The 22063-nt window shown below is 34.0% G+C and overlaps 1 protein-coding gene across 1 annotated transcript in view; it reads left to right on the forward strand.

Annotated features, from left to right (window-relative positions):
• Window positions 1-22063, forward strand: part of LOC138706084 (obg-like ATPase 1) — a 240127-nt gene that overhangs the window by 177976 nt on the left and 40088 nt on the right. Inside the window, exon 6 of the mRNA XM_069835025.1 lies at window positions 8329-8406. Within this exon, the coding sequence (XP_069691126.1) occupies window positions 8329-8406 (78 nt within the window). The remainder of the gene's footprint in view (window positions 1-8328; window positions 8407-22063) is intronic.

The following is a 22063-nucleotide window of genomic DNA, read 5'->3' on the forward strand; positions in this document are numbered from 1 at the left end:
AACTAGCCCCGACCAGGATTCGAACCCGGGCCACCTGGTTTCGCGGCCAGACGCGCTGACCGTTACTCCACAGGTGTGGACTCTTTCGATAAATAAACTGTTATAGTAGTGTCTCTTGGATTAGTTATGTTTAAAAATATTTTTGATTATCAAAAATCACTCGAATTAAAATTTATATCTGTAAAATTCTTGAAATTCTTACACCAACATCATAAGAATAGAGTAGTTTAACGTATTTTAGTTCTGAACTAACTAATTTGCTTCTGAGATATCTGTATTATATGCAAATCTGACACAATTTTTGCATAGTATGTAATAGTGAGTAAAGAAAAAACTGTGCACCTAGAAGTTATGTCTCGTGCCGTAATTTATATCTAAGAATCCATTATAGAAAAATTATATCGAATTATGACTAAAACTGTTATAGTTTTTGTCGTTTAAATATAATTTATTATTGCTCCCATGCGCCCATGTACAAGTCCCCTTAAAGCCTTGGTTTTTCTGAACCGACAGCGACGCATGCGAGGTCTCTCTTGTGTAGTCCGTGTGTGAGGCACCTAGTAACTACAGAAACCACTCACTATCTCTCAAGCAGTCTGGATTTGTGTGTAAAGAATTCTTATTTACAAATTTCTTATTACAAATCTAGTAACTTTGTGTTCTAAAGTTGGCTCCCTGAATTTACTATATGAATGTAGCTGCGGAGAATTTTAATTTACATAAATATTAATTTTACTTTCAAATCCATTTCCCGTAAGTTTATTTATCTTGATTCAACAACAATTTTTATGCCAAATAATCAATCTGAATGAAAATTTTACTGCAAATATTTATGTGGTAGTTGCAGGTGTCTATGCATTTATCTTGTGAGAAATTCTGCTAGTTAATTTTATTAATATTTTTTCATGAATTATAGGAAAAATAACATTTTTCTTCTTCTTCTTATTCTTTTTCTTCTTCTTCTTCTTCTTCTTCTTCTTCTTTTTCTTCTTCTTCTTCTCCTTCACGGTTTTAGGCCATTTTAACCTGTTCCGGCTCCAAAATCTTGTTGTGTCCATCTCTTCTTTGGTCGTCCTTGGGGTCTGTAGTTGTATGATGCTTGGGGTATCCTGTTTACTGACATTCTTTCTAAATGCTGTTTCCAATTGGTTCTATATTCTGTTATTGTTTTATTTAATTCTTCTATTTTTAACTCTTGTCTTATTTCATTGTTTGGTTTTTTATCCAGTCTTGTGTATCCTGCTATAGGTCTGAGAAATTTCATTTCAGCTGTTCGTATTCTTCTTTTATTTTCTGCAGTCAATGCCCATGTTTCAGATCCATAAGTTACAGTGGGGATGGCCATTGCTTTATACAATTTTATTATTGATTCTTTTCTAGTTTTATTTTTTAGTGTTCTCTTTATGGTTCCCGTTATGTAATTAAATTTATTTAGTTTTTTATTAATGTCTATTTCAGACTAAATGTTATTTCGCATCCTAGGAAATTAAATATTGTCACTTGTTCTATGCTTTTATTTTCTATAATTATTTTGGACCGGACCGAATGAGTACATATTTTAAATGCTATAACATTAGTTTTCTCAATTGAAATTTCCATGCTATATGCTTTTGATATTAAATTTAATTTGTGTCTCATCCTTTGAAGATCCTCTTCACTTTTCGCTATCAATATCTGGTCGTCTGCGAAGACCATTGTCTTCACTATTCTTGACCCCATTTAAAATTAAAAAAAAAAAAAATTGAATGTAAATAAATGAGAAATTTCGTAAAATGAATACATAGAATGTTTCTCTATGTCTTGTGAATATAACCAAAAAAAAAAACTTAAAAATTCAGATCTTATATAAAAAATTGGGTTTGAAAATATTCCTAAAAAGACTAGAAAAAAATAAAAATTCAAAAACATTTGGGAGTTCAAAATTTGGGTTTTGTTAGTCCTTTACATAGTAAACATGCTCTCAAAATTTTGTTGAAAAAAAATGATTCGGAAAAAAAGTTGTCATTTTTAGTGTAATAGTACATTATGCAACGAGCCTATAATGGTAGTAATTAAGACGCGTGTATGTTTATGAAACGAGCGCAGAGTTTCATAATTTTCATACGAGCGTCTTAATTACCATTATAGCCAAGTTTCATACGACTTTTTATGCTCGACCATATTTCTAACTTGAAATTATTCATAAGTATTCATGTTATTCTTATCTGACTGGGGAGTGGAACTGACCTTGTGCAATATCTCGTAAATTGTGAGATGTGCGCAGACGTGAAAGTATTGATTTTTTCCTAGAAACAAATGTCATTGACCTTGATATAATCTAGAGAGTAAAATAAAGATTAATCTTGATATATCCTTGAAATTGATTTAGACATTGAAAAACGAGATGACAAATTGAATTTATTTGAATATTATTTACAATTAACGCTAATTATTATAGTAACAGAACATAACCTTCTGCGACAGTATTGGATTTCCAGCCTCCGTGACGTTTCGCTAGTTGTCTTTCGATTGAATATCCGAGAATAATCGATACTTGCGCTTTCATATTGCTACAATGGTGTTTTCTGATTGGTGGAACACCTGAACTTTAATGAATAGGTGTACTTTAATGAGGACCATTAAAGGGCTGCTACCAGGTGTATAATTACTACATTTCGGCACGGTCGAGCATAAAATTATAAATATTATTTCTTCACAATACTAAATTATATCCGTATACTTTACATTTGTGGTACTCTAAAGTGTATTTCCATTACATCTGAAACGGTACTGTAGCAGTATTTCAGTAGTTCGATTTCTCATTTGATGTGCATCCAGTGAATATGATGCCCACGTTATGTTTCTGTCTAGTCAAAAGTGAATTCGTATTGAACTTTGATATATTGCATATATAATTTCACAAACCGATATAGTCTATGACAAAAATATTACGAGATTTATCTCTACCGCTTATCTTTGGTCTTAAAACATTACGACCGCCTATCGACCGTCTTGTCAGGCCACACAAAATGTTTCTGCGTTGGCACGAGACTTACCCAGTACCTTGCTGTCGAAAGCTCGTGACCCCGTGGATCTCTGTACCACGCCCTCCATCCCTGTCGGAATCTTCCACAGCACAATACTGGTTATTGATGCATGCTGCCGCTTCCCCGCTGTGCTAAGCCACCATCTTGTCACAATATATTATATCATCTTCAGGTATCTACACGCTGCTCTCTTTCGTGTGTCGCTTTCATTAAGTCTTCAAATTAATACAATTTTGCTCTTGGCTATAGACATCGATTAATAACTATTTAAATTAAATACAGTAGGACCTTGATTATCCGTCACCCTATTAACGGTTTGGTGGATTATCCGACTGTCTCCCTCTTGTTCTTTTTTTTTCTTCTTGCTGCAGAAAAATACGAGGTACAGTATATTATGTTAGTATGCATTTTTACTACAGAGGGTTATATCAGTCTTTACCGTTACACAGTACAGGGCGTCTGGGAAAGACCTGACGATAAAAGAATTACTATATCTCTGAAACTATTGCATTTATTGTCGTGATGTTTAGACAGCTATAAAGGAAACACAACAAGTTTTAATGCACCTCTATATGAGCATCATTTGTGGCCCGGGCTATGTCCAGGCGATACTAAGTCTCCTGTCACACACGCGAAAGCATCTCCGATGTGACTAATCCTGTTGCTTCGTAGAATCGGCTACGTAACTCTGCAATATCGGTCACAGGAGTGCGATACACTTTGTCTTTCACAAAACCTCACAGAACGAAATCCAGTGGGGTCATGTCCGGCGACCGTGGTGGCCATGGCGTAGGTCCGCCTCTCCCAATCCAAAGGTCAGGGAATGTGTGCACATGGTTAGCATAGTGTGGAGGGGCCTCCGTTCTGTTGAAACACGGTTTATGGTGGTAGTTGTGAGAGAGCGTAATTTCGCAGCATATCCAGGTATGTCTTACCTGTCACTGTGAGCTCTTGTCCGTTTGGTAACGATTTTGTACACGCTTGACTGACTTCAGTTCAGCCAGCCATAAAACGCATTCTGCTTCCTCTACTATGGTAAACATTGTTCGGCTGTTCATTTGATAAGTACACGCACAACTTGCATTTCCAGCTCTCAGAGCAAGACTGACTACACACGCTACGCAGAACGAGCTTTTTCTCGTTTTCTCCTCGCGCAATGGTATGCGCACGCGCGTAACATGCTGCTAGGTAACAAAAATTATTATGTTTCTCTTTCTAACTGTGAAAACATTGAGGTAATAACTGTAATAGTTTCCGATATATAATTACTTTTTTTTTCGTCAGGTCTTTCCCGGACACCCTGTATGTAGTAGGAATGCTACCGTTACAGCAATAGAAACACTTTTGGGAGGGAGTGTTTTTCACAATTTGTAAAATAGTCACTATCTCCTTTCAAAATGATTCCAGGAACTTCTACACAATTGAAAACTAATGCATAATTTAATCAGTCTGTGCAAACTTATCAAAAGAAAACGTGTTATCGGTTTGGGAAAGGAAGAACCGTGACTAATCTATCTCGCATAAGAATACGAGAGCAGCAGTAAAAATGAGCGCGATTTGGTAAAATGAAACAAGAATAAAGTATACGTATTACTGTATTTCATTGTTTTTATGTTTTCATTAGTTATTATAACCAGCATGTTGTATAGTGTAGTGTGTAGTATGAAAACACTAGTGGTTGCAGTATAGTAGGAGTGTCAAATTACGAAACTATTATGCTTAGTGATGGAGGAAATAAATTAAATACCGATATATTGATATTGCAAACCTAATTTCGATAAACTATATATATCGCAGAAAATACATCGATATATCGAACGATTATCGATACTGGAACACGATTCAGTTATTCCAATTTGATATAGGATTCAATCCAGGACACAGCTCTTTTCTACGTAACAACATAGTCATTTTTAAATGTAAGTAAACAGAACTTGTAATTCTTTTTAAATGTAAGTAAACCGTACTTAGAATGTTTTAATAAACTTCACAGTTGATTTGGTACAATCCTTCTATAGTAAGTTCCCATTGCAAGTTGTTACACTGCAACATTCCAAACAACGATGGTGATGATTATAGGGATAGAATTTTTATGCACTAGAAGATATAATAAGAAAACAGAAGTTGTGTATAGAAATCATAGACATAAACAGATGTCACATGTATTAAATCCTTGTTTCTCTTTCCATTTCAGAATATAGAAATAAAAGTTTTGATACCCGTTTTGAGATCAGACGGTTCCCTTTCAGGGTGGGTGTTGCTCATGCCTTAGAGAACATTAATAACAGTATTAAAAAGTAGTAGATAAACCTCCTATCTGTTTCACGTTCGCACACGCTGCATTTAGAATTTGGTGCTGCATATTAAACAGTTTGAATTCGAATTCCAGTCCAGCCAATTAGAACAAGGTATTGAGTGAGGTTGCACAAATATGTAACTGTCCACCTTCAGTAGCACAATCTGTCGGGAATTATCGGAGTTGTCTAGTGTGAAGTTTGTTCTTATCGATAATGATAAAAATTCCACAAAAAATCAATAAATTTATGAGAAAACCGATATATTGAATCAAAATTTCGATATCGATATATAGCTATATCGAAACGAAAATATCGGCATTTCGTAAAAACCGATATATCGTTCCCATCTCTATTTATGCTCTTCATGAAAATATTTGAAGGTATGATTATGCGATCTTTTCGATTAACCGTTTAGTCCACGAATAATAGAGGTTCTACTGTAATGCCTTTTATAATGGATTGTCCATTTTCAGTCAGACAGATTATTGTATCCATTTTGCATTGCAAAGAATTAGGTACGTGGTGAAATTAAATTTACAATTCTCTCTACACAGTATGGTTTTTAGAGAAAATTGCGAATAAAAAGTAAATTGGTGATGTGATGGGAACTTTAAGAACTTAACTAAAAAAATGTTCACAAAGGTAATTCTACGGGAGATATTATAACAGGTTGATCGAAAAGAGGGAGAAAGTAACTGTGCGTTGTGACGTATAAGGTGTCCCAAATAAACAGGCCTTTCTAAATACAGCAAAAGAAATGCGTTGCATAATGGGACAGAAATGAAATTAGCCTACAAGAATTGTGATATTATACACTATGTTTCAAAATTTTATTGCAAGTAAACTATTGAACTTAAGTTAATGAAAGCAATCCAGAACGAACGAGGGGCTCAAACAGTTTTCTTACACGTACAAATGTTCAATGTTTGTACCATAACTGAACGGCACACATTCTCACGATAGTCTGTAGTTCTTGCCACATCAGATGGACCTGTTGATAGTGTCGACCGCTGCGATGATACGCTCCCTTAGGTGTGCGATATTATGCGGCATCGGTGGGACGAATATCCTGTATCTTTGAGATCCATTCCATGCACTGTTGCCAACATATCGCGCTGCAATCTCGCTAACTTTTCAACAAAAAGTAGCTAAATCTCTCCAAAGTTTGTTAAAAAAATCCCCAGAAATGTCGCTAAAATTAAGAAAAGCATACATATGCGGAGAAAAATATCATTTCTTCGTCGTCACTCTCTTCTGCGGAGTCTGGTTGTATTGTTGACGGCTGTGATGTTGAGGTGGAAGGTGTGGGAATAGCTGATTGTGAATACACTGCACTTGATCCAATCATTGACGCTACACTTTCTGGCAAATTGTAAGTGTGGAAATTTTCACTTAAGCCTTTGACCAAAATGTTTTTGTGAAATCTAACACTTTTTAAATACAGCCTACAGGTACATTAAAATATACTAAAGCCAGCAAACACTACGGTCTTATTTGCCTCACACGAACTGTTGGCACAAAATTCCAAAACTCAATTGCCTCGGGTCGGTTCGGAGTGGAAAATCTCCGCGTTGCGGGAAAGAACCAAGATTACATTAGCTGCAACTCGCGACTAGTCACGTGTCAATCAAAGTTTCCACCGTTTATGAGTGTTGGAGCAGTAGCATTGAGAGAGAAACCTAACCCGTGAGAATCACTGAATCAGCATCTTTCATCACTGATTACAAATATAAGAGTTCAGGGCTTTCACGTATGAATCATTAGACTACTCAGTAATGCACCCATGCCTCTTCTAAAACTAAGGAGTGCATAACTTCAGTTGAATGTTTTAACTTAAAAGAAATAAAAAAGTGGAAGAATACAAAAATCAGCAGAAAAGTCGCTAATCGTATTTTACAAAATTTGTCGCCGAGACTGATTCAAAATTCCATGGATTTAGCGACTTATCGCTGAATATGGCAACACTGATTCCATCGATCCATGTTTCTGGCTTAGTATTGTTAAACAAATGACGGTCAAAAATTGGTGACCATATCAAAAGAATATATTTCCTCAGAAAATTAAGAAAATACAGTTTATTTGAATCACCTTGTAAAGAAATTTACAGTGTGTTGTAAATCGGCTTTATCTTCGAATTTAAATGAAAAGTTATCGTACGATTGCTAGATATACAGGTAAAAGATCGAATATCATATGAGAGTTACAAGACAAAATGTGTGACAAAAGGAATAATGAAGGAACATAAAACGAAACAGATATATGGAGTAGGGGAAGACAGTCTACTGGAAGCAAATAACATGCATATCAACAGACTAAGGAGCGTAAATCGGTTGAAAAAATTGTGTAAAAACCGACTCCGACCTTCCAGAGTCCTTGGATATACCATGATATATAGGCCCTATGAGTGACTAAGTGCCCGGGATCCTACAGAATAAGCGCCGTCTCGCGTATCATAATATTATTATGATGTACCGAAGTACATATGATATTACCGTGCAGATATTCTGCGTCATCATATGATGAAAGATAGTGCAACAAAGAAAAATTCTCTCCGGCACCGGGACTTAGTCACTCATAACGAGTGCACCTCTGCACATGTGTGGACATTGTGCCACTGTCATACATCTATGACGCAGTCCATGAGGGTAGGCCACTAGAGGGAACCCAAGAAGTGGAACTTAAACTGAGAGGATTCGATCCGACGTCGGGATGGGAATCCGGTATGGCTTAGTGGATAGAGCGTCAGCACGTAGAGTTCTTTCCGGTACCGGGGTTTGAACCCGGGTTCAAAATATCCGTAAAAAGTTTAAGGTTAGGATTTGATGAGACAGAAAGTAAAATAAGACATTATTTACTTGTTATTGGTACGTGTGACTTGTGTCATACCGTGTGTCCACGTGTTTTAACCATTTTACGAAATGTTAACAATGTTATAATTATGCACTTGACAGCACTGAAATGTTACGCAATTTGTAGCATCTAACATTAATGTTTTTCTTTTACAGGATATTCTATGTAAAATTAAAACACTTCTAGTTGATGAGAAACAACATATCCGGTTCGGTGATTGGAATGCCAATGACGTAAGTACTCTTGCAAATTATGTGCTTTTGTCATTAGTTGAAGTTGAGTTTGCTTGTTTTGTTAGTGAATAAGACTAATTTACTGATGGCGCGCAAGCATTCTTTTAAACAAAGGCATAGCTTATTTCGATATAACTTTCAACTTTAGAGAAGTTTAAAATACATTTTGAAACATATTTAAACATTTATTTCTGAAAATTTCTGTAGAGGCAAAAATGAAAACTGAATTAGGATGTAATTGAAAAGTATATTCAAATTATTTAGGCCTACTAAAATAGAAATAAAAATTCACATAACCTTTTCATCATCATCTCAGTACTAGTACATTCGAAAAGTAGCCTAATGGCAACATAGTTACTGTTTTACACCAATTTTCTTTAATTTTAATTTTTTTTATAATCATGGTTTATTTAACGACGCTCGCAACTGCCGAGGTTATATCAGCGTTGCCGGTATGCCGGAATTTTGTCCCGCAGGAGTTCTTTTGCATGCCAGTATATCTACTGACATGAGCCTGTCAGCACACTTAAATGCCATCGATCTGGGCCTGGATCGAACTCGCAACCTCGAGTACAGAAGACCAGCGCTATACCGACTACGCTACTCAGGCCGATCCAATTTTCTTTATGATCCTCATCAGTTTATTCCGATTCACTCTGTCAAAAGCTTTTTCTAGGTCATCTCCTCTTCTGCTAACAACGCTATATCAGCAGCAAATCTTATGCACTTTATTCTTCTTCATCCTACTATCACTTCCCATGTTCTGAAAACAGTTCTTCACTAAATCCTCCATGCAGATTTGAACAAATAGGTAAGTTTCTTTATTAACTTATTAATATTTCTTATATTTTAGACCTTACTTACTTATTTACTTACTTACTTACTTACTTACTTACTTACTTACTTACTTACTTACTTACTTACTTACTTAGGACTTTTAAGGAACCCGGAGGTTCATTGCTGCCCTCATATAAGCCCACCATTGGTCCCTATCCTGAGCAAGATTAATCCAGTCTCTATCATCATATCCCACTTCCCTCAAATCCATTTTAATATTATCCTCTCATCTACGTTTCGGCCATCCCAAAGGTCTTATTCCCTCCGGCCTCCCAACTAACACTCTATATGCATTTCTGGATTCGCCCATACAAACCCATCTCAAACGTCTGGATTTAATGTTCCTAATTATGTCAGGTGAAGAATACAATGTGTGCAGTTCTGCGTTGTGTAACTTTCTCCATTCTCCTGTAACTTCATTCCTTTTAGCCCCAAATATTTTCCTAAGAACCTTATTCTCAAACACTCTTAATCTCTGTTCCTCTCTCAAAGTGAGAGTCCAAGTTTCACAACCATACAGAACAACCGGTAGTATAATTGTTTTATAAATTCTAACTTTCAGATTTTTTGACAGCAGACTAAATGACAAAAGCTTCTTAACCGAATAATAACACGCATTTCCCATATTTATTCCGCGTTTAATTTCCTCCCGAGTGTTATATGTAAACTTTAGACCTAATATAAATAAATCGTTTCGTTGCTCAGAGTGTAGACTTGGGGATAAATCTTACTCGAGAACGGTTGAGGATACAACAACAATGGTAGATGAAGAAAACTATTAATTTTGTCATCTAGTTTCGTTTGATACAGTGAATATGTAAGCAACATCTTTCTTTAATCATCCTTAAGCATGTTCAAATGAATGTAAGGCGAAGACTGCACTTGGAAGCTTTTTGTACGAAATAAACGCTAATTTTTATTGAGTGCATGAATCGGCGTGATGTCAAGATGAGTGCTTGCTGTAACAGTACCCAACAGATTCACACAGCAGGTGGGAATTCGCAGCAAGATACCTTAACAAGACACCATGTTGTGATACGATGACGCTTCCTTTTTCTCGACTGCGACGAACCTTGATCGAATATTGCAAAGCAACAAGCTAATGGTGAACGTCCGATTATTATTGTGCCATTGATATTACTAATGTATGTTGGGACCATTATGAGAAAGAATTGCAAGACAGTATCGCAGCGTATAGGAAATCTATGTTTCTGCCACAGGTGTTGATTATTACGTTTTCATTACTTTTCTTGGCATCCAATGTAATTGAATCGGTTATTTGAGAAACCACAAAAGTCCATTTTTAGCCAAAAGACTTTGTTGTGTTTCTATATGAATAGTCTACATGTATTTGCACGTCTTTAAAAGAAAGAATACATGTCCGCCTTATTTTTAAGTAATGATATCATGATAGTATTTCCCTGACGAGAATGAAATCAATACGGTAGATTTTGTGAAGATATATTTTTCTGGACTACACCTTTTCTACACGGCACCGAAATTCCGTTCAGTGAATCAGTAAAGAATCTAGGTATTTATATGGATAAAAGTTTAAATTGGAACATTCAAGTTGCAGATACCTGCAAAAAAAAGTATTCTCATTAATCTACTCGTTTAGACGATTGAAGAATTTTCTACCCCTTTCCATGAAAAAAATGTTAGTGCAAACACTCGTGATGCCCCACTTCGATTACTGTGATATTCTGCTTACTGACCTAAGCGTTACTTCGGCGCAGAGACTACAACGTGTTCATAATATGTGCGTCCGTTTCGTCTGCAATATTCGCCGGGCTGATCACGTAACACCATCCCTCGAAATGTTGTCCTGGCTCCGTCTAGAAGATCGTAGGAAAATCCACTGTCTTTCCCTTCTCTTTCACATACTGCATTTCTCCACTCCTGTCTATCTTGCGTCTCGTTTTCAAAATTTATCCACCCATCATAACCTAGACACGCGATCACAACACTCCTCAATATTATCCTCCCACCGAACATCCTCATATTCATCTTCTTTCACTGTGGCTGTTCCTCGACTTTGGAATTCCCTACTGAGCAATGTCAGGGACTGTCGGACATCAAACCAATTTAAGAATAGGCTAACGAGATATTTTTCTAACAATAATAGCTGTTTCAGGTTTCTCAATGTTTAATGGTTATATATATATCACAGATAAATATCTAAATTATCTCATTATTATTATTATTATTATTATTATTATAACTATTTCTTACCAATGTTTATTATTATCACACTAACATTAGTTATCCAATTTTCATTATTTACTTTCATGTTGTTTTATGATCTAGATATTAATGTAATAACTATGTAAGGAAATGTATTTAATTAGAATTAGAGTCTGGCTGGGCGGAAGAGAAGGCTTACTGGCCTTAGCTCTGCCAGATTAAATAAATAAATTATTTTCCAGCTGTGTTTCAGAAAGTATCAATTGTATTTCATAAATTATCAAATGTATTTCAGATTAGTCAATTTAATTTCAGAAATTATCAATTGTATTTCAAATTTGTCAATTCAATTTCAGATAATATCAATTGTATTTCAGATGATATCAAATGTATTTCAGATTTGTCAATTGTATTTCAGGTTTGTTAATTGTATTTCAAATGGTATCAAATTATTTCAGATTTGTCAAATGTATTTCAAATGGTATCAAATGTATTTCAGATTTGTCAATTGTATTTCAGATGATATCAAATGTATTTCAGAAAATAAGCTATGCATTTAAGATTACATAGTCACTTTTATTTCACAAAATAACAAATGTAGGCCTACTTGAAATGTTAACATATATTTAAAAAAAATGGGAAATTGATTTAAAAAATCCTCAACTTCATTGCATTTTAACGTCCGATAGGCATATTCATCATAGCTAAAGCTGCAGCTTGATGAATTGTACTGTGTTGTACTGCACGAGCACAATCACCACCAACAATATTATGTGTGTTGCTTCATCAATTTTACTCTCTACAGTAGATAAATTAGCCTTCAACACCAGGATCCATGGCGTTAGGAACTCCAAGATGGGTTTTTACGTACGTCTTCACTTTACACCAAATGATCTCGATTGGATTTAACATTGGAGAATAAGGTGCCAACCCTAACTTCTGAAATACAATTGATAAATCTGAAATACAATTGATGTTTTCTGAAATAAAATTGATACTATCTGAAATTGAATTTACTAATCTGAAATACAAATGATACTATCTGAAATTAAATTGACAAATCTGAAATATAATTGATGTTTTCTGAAATACAATTGATATTATATGAAATTGAATTGACTAATCTGAAATACAAATGATACTATCTGAAATTAAATTGACTAATCTGAAATACAAATGATACTATCTGAAATTGAATTGACTAATCTGAAATACAAATGGTACTATCTGAAATTAAATTGACAAATCTGAAATATAATTGATGTTTTCCGAAATACAATTGATACTATATGAAATTGAATTGACTAATCTGAAATACAAATGACAAACCTGAAATACAATTGATATTTTCTGAAATATAACTGGAAAAGGTGTAGTCGCAACAGAAATGGTGCATCTGAGGAGGTGTGTGTGGGACTTGAATAAGATATCAGTGTCTTCACTTTAAAACGTTTAGAATTGTTCTTTTCAATGTTTAATGTGAAGGACAAAATACGTTATGTACTAAATTTGAACTTAAATAACTTTTGTTCTCATTAACTCACATAAAAACTATTATAATTTTTTACTGAAAACATTTTGAGTATCTTAGAAATATCAGATGACCACGAACTTTATGACTGATTCTTCATTTTTCTGTATACACTTTTGACACTTATATATGACTGATTAAATAGCAAACTTCTTTACCGTGTTAATATTTAGGATTTACCTTGCTTGACTAGTTTCGAAGTCTTTTGTTTCATTGTCCAAAATCTAGTGGAGATCCTGGGTTATCTTCTTATTTCCTGTTTTGGTTATGTGTGTTCATGATTGTGTCGAAAAGGGTGTATGTTTTGAAATTGAGTAAGTGTTCAGAATGTGATGCGGATGTGTTTTAGTATGTTTATAAATTTCATGTTGTTCTAGGGTGTCAGGGTTCTGGTTTTCTGGCTGGATGTGTAGTATTTTCATGTCGTTGTCTATGTTATTGTAGCTGTGTGGTTGGAATTTGTGATATATTCTACGTAGGTTGAATTGTTGTGTAGTTTGGTTATGGCTGTAATTTGTTCCTTGTAACGTGCTTGAAATTATCTTCCAGTCTGTCCAATATAGAAGTCGTTGCAACTGTTGCATTATTGTTTATAAACTCCTGTTAAGTTGTATTTATTTTTGTGTCTTGTCGGTGTGTTAAGATGTTTTTGTAGTGTGTTCTGTATGCAATGTTGTATTTTAGTTTCTTGAATGGTGATGCAACTTTGTATATGTTCTTGTTTTCATATGTTAGTGTGATGTATTTGTTTCTTTCCTGCGTTTGTGTGGCGTTTTCTTGTTTGTGTTTAGTCTTTCTTATGATATCTGTTATGTTGGGGTTGTATCCATTTTCCTGTGCTATGTATTTAATAGTGTGGTGTATTTCTTATAGTCTTGTTACTTCATAGGAATGTTGATCAGTTTGTGTATCATGGATCGGAATGCTGCGTGTTTGTGTTGTGTGGGGTGATTTGAGGTGTTTGTGTATGTATGTTACCGTGGTGGTAGGTTTCCTTGTATTTTGAACATCTGTTTGTTGTCCATAAATTTCTTAGACATCACAATAACAGATACAGATATAGTTTTACGGTTTTTTTTACCAGTCAATGTAAGTAGGAACGTAATCATAGGTGGAGTCATGGGAGGGCACTGCGCCCCCCCCCCCCAAAACTTGGCCGGACTCTTTTTTTTTTTCTAGTAACGTTAGAAAATATTTAATTCAAAAAATTTCTCTTGCTTTTGTTTATGATTAAGTTTCCGTGCTTAAATTGACGAATTAATGTCTTTAGACCATGCGTTTTGACTATATTTATTTTAAACTAGCCGTACCCGTGCGCTCCGCTGCACCCGTTAGAAATAAATATAAAGTAATTACCAGGGAAAGGATTTATATGTAAATACATATTTACTTATAAAGCTAATATAATTTATATTTTGCATTATCTTTATGTTTCACAATGTGTAGGGTTGAAAAATCCTACTTTTATTTTCCATATTTTTCCATATTTTAGAGTTTAGTACATATTTTCGTTAATTTCCATATATTTTCCATATTTCATATAAAACAGTCCATATTATATTAGGTTTAACAATAAAACAAAACAAAATTCCATTAACTTTTAAAAATACATTTCAACAATAGAGATTTAAACACATGTTCAGTAATCCCTTTAACATCAGAGTTATTTGAAAATTAGCAGTCCTATCAACAATGGGAAAGTAAGTTACAAAACTGTATTAATTTAATTTAAAATTTTTAACAGACTTCAGTTGTGCAGCTCAACAGTTAAATGCCAGTCAGAGTACACATAGGTTCAGTTTTGTAAATCATACTATAAAGACGGTAAATATGCCAAAAGTACGTCATTCAGTCAATTTAAAATCAAAACTAACAAGTTACATTTCAGAATTTAAAGAAGATGGTTTATCAACTGACAATAAAATATTATTTTGTAATTTGTGTCAGTGTGCAGTATCATCTACACAAAAGTTCCTGGTGCAACAACACATTACAACTAGTAAACATCAGGCCAACAAACAACTAAATTCCAAGCAGAGACAATTGTTTTTAACACAACCAACAACATCGAATGTAAGATCTGAGTTTAACATCGACCTGTGCCGTTCTCTCATCTCTGCTGATATTCCTCTCTACAAACTAAAGAATAAGGTCTTCAGGGAATTCCTTGAAAAATATACTCAACATACAATCCCGGATGAGTCAACACTTAGGAAGACGTATGCTCCATCCATCTACGATGAGACAATACAGAAGATAAGAGATGAAATTAAAGATAGTTCAATTTGGGTTTCCATTGATGAGACTCCCGACAAAGAAGGTAGACTTGTTGGTAATGTAGTTATCGGTTTGTTAAGTGAACAATATTCTGAACGAATTCTTTTACATTGTGATGTTCTAGAAAAGTGCAATAACAAAACTATAGTTAAACTGTTCAACGAAGCTATGGGTATCCTGTGGCCAAAGGGTATTATGTACGATAATGTGTTATTCTTTATTAGCGATGCTGCCCCTTATATGGTCAAAGCTGGACAAGCATTATCTGTTGTATATCCTAAATTGACTCATTTTACTTGTGTGGCGCATGCATTTCATCGTGTGGCAGAAGTGGTCAGAGACAATTTCCCTAAAGTAGATTTGTTGATTTCATCAGTGAAAAAAGTATTTCTCAAAGCTCCCAGTAGAGTTAACGTGTTGAAAGAAATGTACCCTGAAATTCCATTGCCACCAAAGCCAATTTTAACTAGATGGGGTACATGGCTAGAAGCAGTTGAATATTATGCCGAACATATAGACTCTATTAACAATGTTCTCCTTGCATTGGACTCTGAAGATACAGTCTCAATTGATACTGCGAAAACAGTTACCTGTGACATAAGTGTGAAGAATGACTTAGCTCACATTCAGCATACATTTTCATGCATCATAAAAACGCTCAAAAGTCTCCAAAATAGGCACCTTTCACTATCTGAAAGTTTTGAAATTATAAATAGTACTGTGGAACAACTGAATCGTGGTAGAGGTAAAGTTGCAGATGCAGTAAGAGCTAAGGTGGACACTGTACTTTCAAAAAACCCTGGATATGAAGAACTACAAAAGGTTGTTGCTGTGATGAGTGGTGAATCAACAGTGAAGATTAACTTGGACTTATCCCCAGCAGACATTGTGAAATTGAAATATGTACCAGTTACTTCTTGTGACGTCGAACGCTCTTTTAGTCAGTATAAATCTATCCTCAGAGACAATAGAAGAAGATTCACTTTTCAGCACTTGAAAGAAATGTTTGTAACCTATTGTTATGGTAACAGACAATAAAAATTGTGTTTTGTTGAAACTACATTGGAAGATAAGGTACGTCCATTATATTTTTTGTTTAGTTTGATTAAAATGTACCAATATTTAACGTACATAGTCATTTTTTTATAATTTTAAGTCCATATTTAATTCCATATTTTGGTAAAAATCCATATTTAATTCCATATTTTGGTAAAAATAACTACATATATATTTACATATTTCATATATTTTTAGTCCATATAAATCCGTTCCCTGGTAATTACATAATTAAAATAGGACATTTGATCCAGGGAATATTCGTGTTTGATAGAAGGATAAATCGTTTAATATGTTACTTAATTTAAATTATATTTAAATAACTAAAATGGAATCATTTTGGTCCAGAGAGCACTCATTTGGTGCAATAACAATTCCTTTAACATGATTCTTAATTTTTATTACATGCATCCATAGTTCAGTGAACATTGACATCTTTTACATTTAATGTGTATACTTTATTTTACTTGTTATATGTTTCCATTGAATTATGGTAATAACTTAATTTTAACTCTTGTTTTCTACGTATTCAGTAAATGGCGCTTGGCCCACTATGGTTCTGAACTCTTCAAATAACTTAAATAACTTATATTATATTATATTATATTATATTATATTATATTATATTATATTATATTATATTATATTATATTATATTATATGGTATATTATATTATATTATATTATATTATATTATATTATATTATATTATATAGTATATTATATAGTATATTATATAGTATATTATATTATATTATATTATATTATATTATATTATATAGTATATTATATTATATTATATTATATTATATTATATTATATTATATTATATTATATTATATTATATTATATTATATTATATTATATTATATTATATTATATTATATTATATTATATTATATTATATTATATTATATTATATTATATTATATAAAAAGTGTGTTGATAACGGATGTACCGCGATAAGTAAGTTTTCAATTTGTTATGGGGGCTCTTGAATCTCAGGAGGAACAAATTTTATTTTACAACAGGGCAACATAATCTGCTTGGCTCATTACCCAAATTTTTTGCATTGCATTTAATGCATATGTATTTTATGTATTTTAACTCGATTCAATTGAGCATAGTTAAAATTTGGATTATAAAATAATGAAATGCTAAGCTAACATATTATTACTGCATACTAAATCAATACACTCTTGTTGTTCGTTAATTCTCTGAGATAAACATTATTTTAAGAAATACAGGAAACGAATACACAGAATAGCCTATCAAGTTTTCTGTGCATAAGAAGCTATTTTAATCTTACCCGTCCTCAATTCACTCAGAAGTTACTGTAATAACATTATAGCATTATGTCCATACAGAGAAACTACACTTTCCAATGGTGAAATAATAATTAATTATACAAATCGGTTAATTTAGCTTCCAATATTGCTTCATACAAACACAGAAACATTTTCTGTAGGCTATGATTCATAGCTTTCGATTGTTGTTGACCAAGGCCCCTTATAGACGAAGTCATTTGTTTATTTCATTACACGGCCTTAGATGGCATTTATTTTAATTTTAAAACTCATTTACCGCATTAAATATCAATCCTATCAAAGTTTTTCAAAGAATAAAACTTATCGGAAATGATTTTTAAAGAAATTTTTGTTATGTAACATTTTTCATAAAAATCAATAATAAGCGAGATATTTCGATTTATTTAATTCAGGCCCCCTTATAACCCTCCTTTTAAATAATGTATTTTGAATGCCATATAGCCTATAATCTAAGTTACAACGAACTTAATTTATATTCCAATTTTCATCGAAATCCGTTCAGCCATTATCGCGTGAAAAGGTAACAAACATACAGACAGACAGACAGACAGACAGACATACAAACAAAAATTTCAAAAAAGCGATTTTCGATTTCAGGGTGGTTAATTATATATGTTAGGACCAATTATTTTTGGAAAATCGAAAATTACCAGAAAAATTTCGGCTACAGATTTATTATTAGTATAGAATTTTTGAATGTATAATAATTTCTGTACCTCATTTGAGGATTAGAAGCCTGTACTAATGTGTTAGAACTCTACTTGTGTTTAAGCAGCCACATGGAGAAATATGAATAACATACTGTATAACAATGCAGAAAAAAGAAAATTGATCCCGGTATAATGTGTAAATTTAAAGACGAGATTAAATAAAATAATATATCTTGCTTCTTTTTTTAAATAAACAGATAAAGTAAATGTAAAATTGGTTCACCGCTGTGGAGTACATCTGGCCATAAAACAAGCGGGCCCAGGTTCAAATCCTCGTTGGGACAAGATACTTGGTTGGGGTTTTTCCGGGTTTTTCCTCAACTAATTGAAGCAGAATTTCTGGGTAATTTTCGGTGTTGGACCTCGGACTCATTTCGCCATCATTAATTCACGTATCATCACCCATACAATAGCCCGCGTTAAGTTCACGGTGTGATGTGCTGTACTTGTACAAGAGCGCGGCGTTCGGCTACCCAATCATTCACAATAGGAGTGGTAAGCACAATAAGCCTCAGGCTGCAGTGTAAGGCTTCGAGATCCTCCTCCATACAAGAGGGAAAAAAAAGTAAAAGTGTCTATAGGCTATATTTTGTTACAATTTTACTTCATTTTAAATACCTTTATTAAATGATCATATTCCAATATACAATACCAAGGTCAAGTTATAACGGGGGAGGATATAAATGTTCCCCATAATCTCGTTATATCGGGATTCTATGGTTTTGCTTTGCCCCCCCCACCCCCAAGGAAACTGTTCTCTCTCCGCTTATGAACGTAATTTCGGATGGAAGTAAACAAATTCACTTACACAACATATTGAAGAGTTCACAAAATAAATCAAACAGAATTTTTTAATGTTTTACAACAACTTTAAATTCCTGAATGCACGAAATATCTAGGAATGAAATTATTTAACATGCATATAACGGCACTGCATCTGTAACTTTTAAGGCAGATGTTGTATTAAGATAAGTATGCCGATATTTACATACGGTGATTTGGGGTCGAAGAAAATTGCATAGCTACACGGATCTGTTATGGAAATTTGTGTGACGTGAGACAAGTATGACTGCCATAACGTCTCCCAACGTAATTGTTGGTGCCATTTAACGACCTTTTCTTGACCTCTCTAGTTTGAATTGTAAAGCTGAAATGCTTTAATAAATTCGGTTTAATAAAATATGATATTGTTTTACTCGCAAATACCTTACATAGGTGTGATTAGAGCAACATGAAAATCCCTCATGAGTAAACGAATTTTCGGTTTTTGTTGGTACTTTCTCTTTGTAACAGATTATACAAAATACTGTAAACATTTATTTTTTAGATTTTCACGGGAATACATGTTCTCAGCATTTCTCTACAAAAGTGGTTTTGGATCGGCCTATCCGTGTATTGCATTTTCTTCCAAACCTTTGGATAGATTTTGTTTTACTTCAGTCCTTATCTACTCTCTCTTTAAGCTCTTCTCCTACTGCTAGTCAATTCTGTATTCTTTACCACAGTACTGTCTCCCTTCTCCTATATTTCCTTCCCTAGTACAGTAGAATTCCTCGTATCCGGCAACTGTGGGACAAAGCTAGTGCCAGATAACTGATTTTGCCGGATAATTGGAAAATACGTTTATAGGTTTATACGTAAAAACACACTGTATTGCACAAACATTTTTTTATGCTCGACCATGCCGAAATGTAGTAATTATACACCTGGTAGCAGCCCTTTGATGGATCTCATTAAAGTACACCTATCCATTAAAGTTCAGATTTTCCACCAATCAGAAAGCAATATGAAAGCGCAAGTATCGATTATTCTCGGATATGCATTCGAAAGACAACTAGCGAAACGTCACGGAGGCTGGAAATCCAATACTGTCGCAGAAGGTTATGTTCTGTTACTATAATAATTAGCGTTAATTGTAAATAATATTCAAATAAATTCAATTTATCATCTCGTTTTTCAATGTCTAAATTTATTTCCAGGTTATATCAAGATTAATGTTCATTTTACTCTCTAGATTTAATCAAGGTCAGTGACATTTGTTCCTAGGAAAAAATCAATACTTTCGCGTCTGCGCACATCTCACAATTTACGACAAGGTCACTTCCGCTCCCCAGTCAGATAAGAATAATATGAATACTTAGGAATAATTTCAAATTAGAAATATGGTCGAGCATAAAAAGTCGTATGAAACTTGCCTATAATGGTAATTAAGACGCTCGTATGAAAATTATAAAACTCGCGTCTTAATTACTACCATTATAGGCTCGTTGCATAATGTACTATTTCTATGTTGAAATTTAGTAATTTTAATATAGATAATTAATAATAAAGTTTTGAAATAGGTACCATGCTTATTTTCAGTATTGAATATGGTAATATACATTCATCAGTTCATAATTATTGTAATAAAGTAATACATAATAGGGTAAGAAATACTAAAAGTTTTCGTAACTTTATGACAATTTTAAATGGCGGTCATGTGAGTCATGTGACGTGAAGAGCAGTGTAGCCAACGTCGCAACTATACTATGAAGTAGCGCTCGATGATTTGAGCGCAAGAACATGTCGCTTACATTTCGCGGAATTCATTATACAACAGCAGCGCTTAGCGGTAATAGCCATGATACTATCCATTATTCGAATGAAATTTTTACGCGCTGTAGATACAGAGAATTTCACAGTTTCGTAGTTAGACTCATCCAACACCCCTTCGAAACGGGCGAGTTCAAATGTTAAATTGAAAGGTATCGTCTCTGAGCGTTGTTTGCAAGGTCCAAGTGACAGATTACCGATGCTACCCTCTACTCCAGGAACATACGGGTTTTTTATCTATGTTTTCACGCGTGAACAGTGTAAAGAGTAAACACAATATGCGCCATGTGCGATCTACGAAAACCACTCACATCTTCGTCAGACTCTTCTTTTTCGCATGAATGACTTTTTTTTCTTTGCCTAGTTAAAAGTGCCGTTGTTTTGGTATTGCCGGTTATTTGGATGCCGGATAAGTGGGATTTTATTGTATCGTTTAAAGTCCCTCGACCTTTTTCGCATACATTTCCCCTCAGAGAGTGTTAATTATTGCTTTCTTTGACTATTGGAGAATTTTAATGGTTATAAACAGATCTTTGAAGTAAGTTATTTGTTCAAGAATTGGGTAACACACAGGAATCGCACTGAGAACGCAACTAGGCCACCAACGGTACTCTCATACTTCTCTATATAAATCGGAAACTGAATGTACTGACTCTGCAGCGTGCTGTTGAGCTATACTCCGTACACAGCTAACATGTTTCAGTTCATTGACACCAAACACTGGTCTTTAATAATAATGCACCTCAGTCACTGTCATTAAACAATGATAAACGTAATTGCTAAGTAAATATGCTGTAAGGAACACTGCCTGCTGGATCGCATCCTATAACTGCGTAAACTGCCTGATCAATCAAAGTTATTTTGCCGCTAAGTGGCAGGCTGTGCCCATCGCTATTACAGTGACTGTAACCGCTATCAGAGTCCGTCGATATCCAGAGTACCGCAATCCTTTGCGCCGGAAATGCCGAAAAATCAGTATTGTTATTCCAGCGCGCGCTATTTGATGTACACAGTTGTGAGGGAATGAATGTAGCTTATGTAGCCTAAATCAGAATCAGATATTTTTAATTTTAAGGGTCACGGACACTGGCCTAAATTGAGTTTTACTTTAAATGTTCCTATCCCAAGCGGTTTAAATGGAA

Source organism: Periplaneta americana, chromosome 1, assembly GCF_040183065.1.
Source record: "Periplaneta americana isolate PAMFEO1 chromosome 1, P.americana_PAMFEO1_priV1, whole genome shotgun sequence".
Taxonomy (NCBI): domain Eukaryota; kingdom Metazoa; phylum Arthropoda; class Insecta; order Blattodea; family Blattidae; genus Periplaneta; species Periplaneta americana.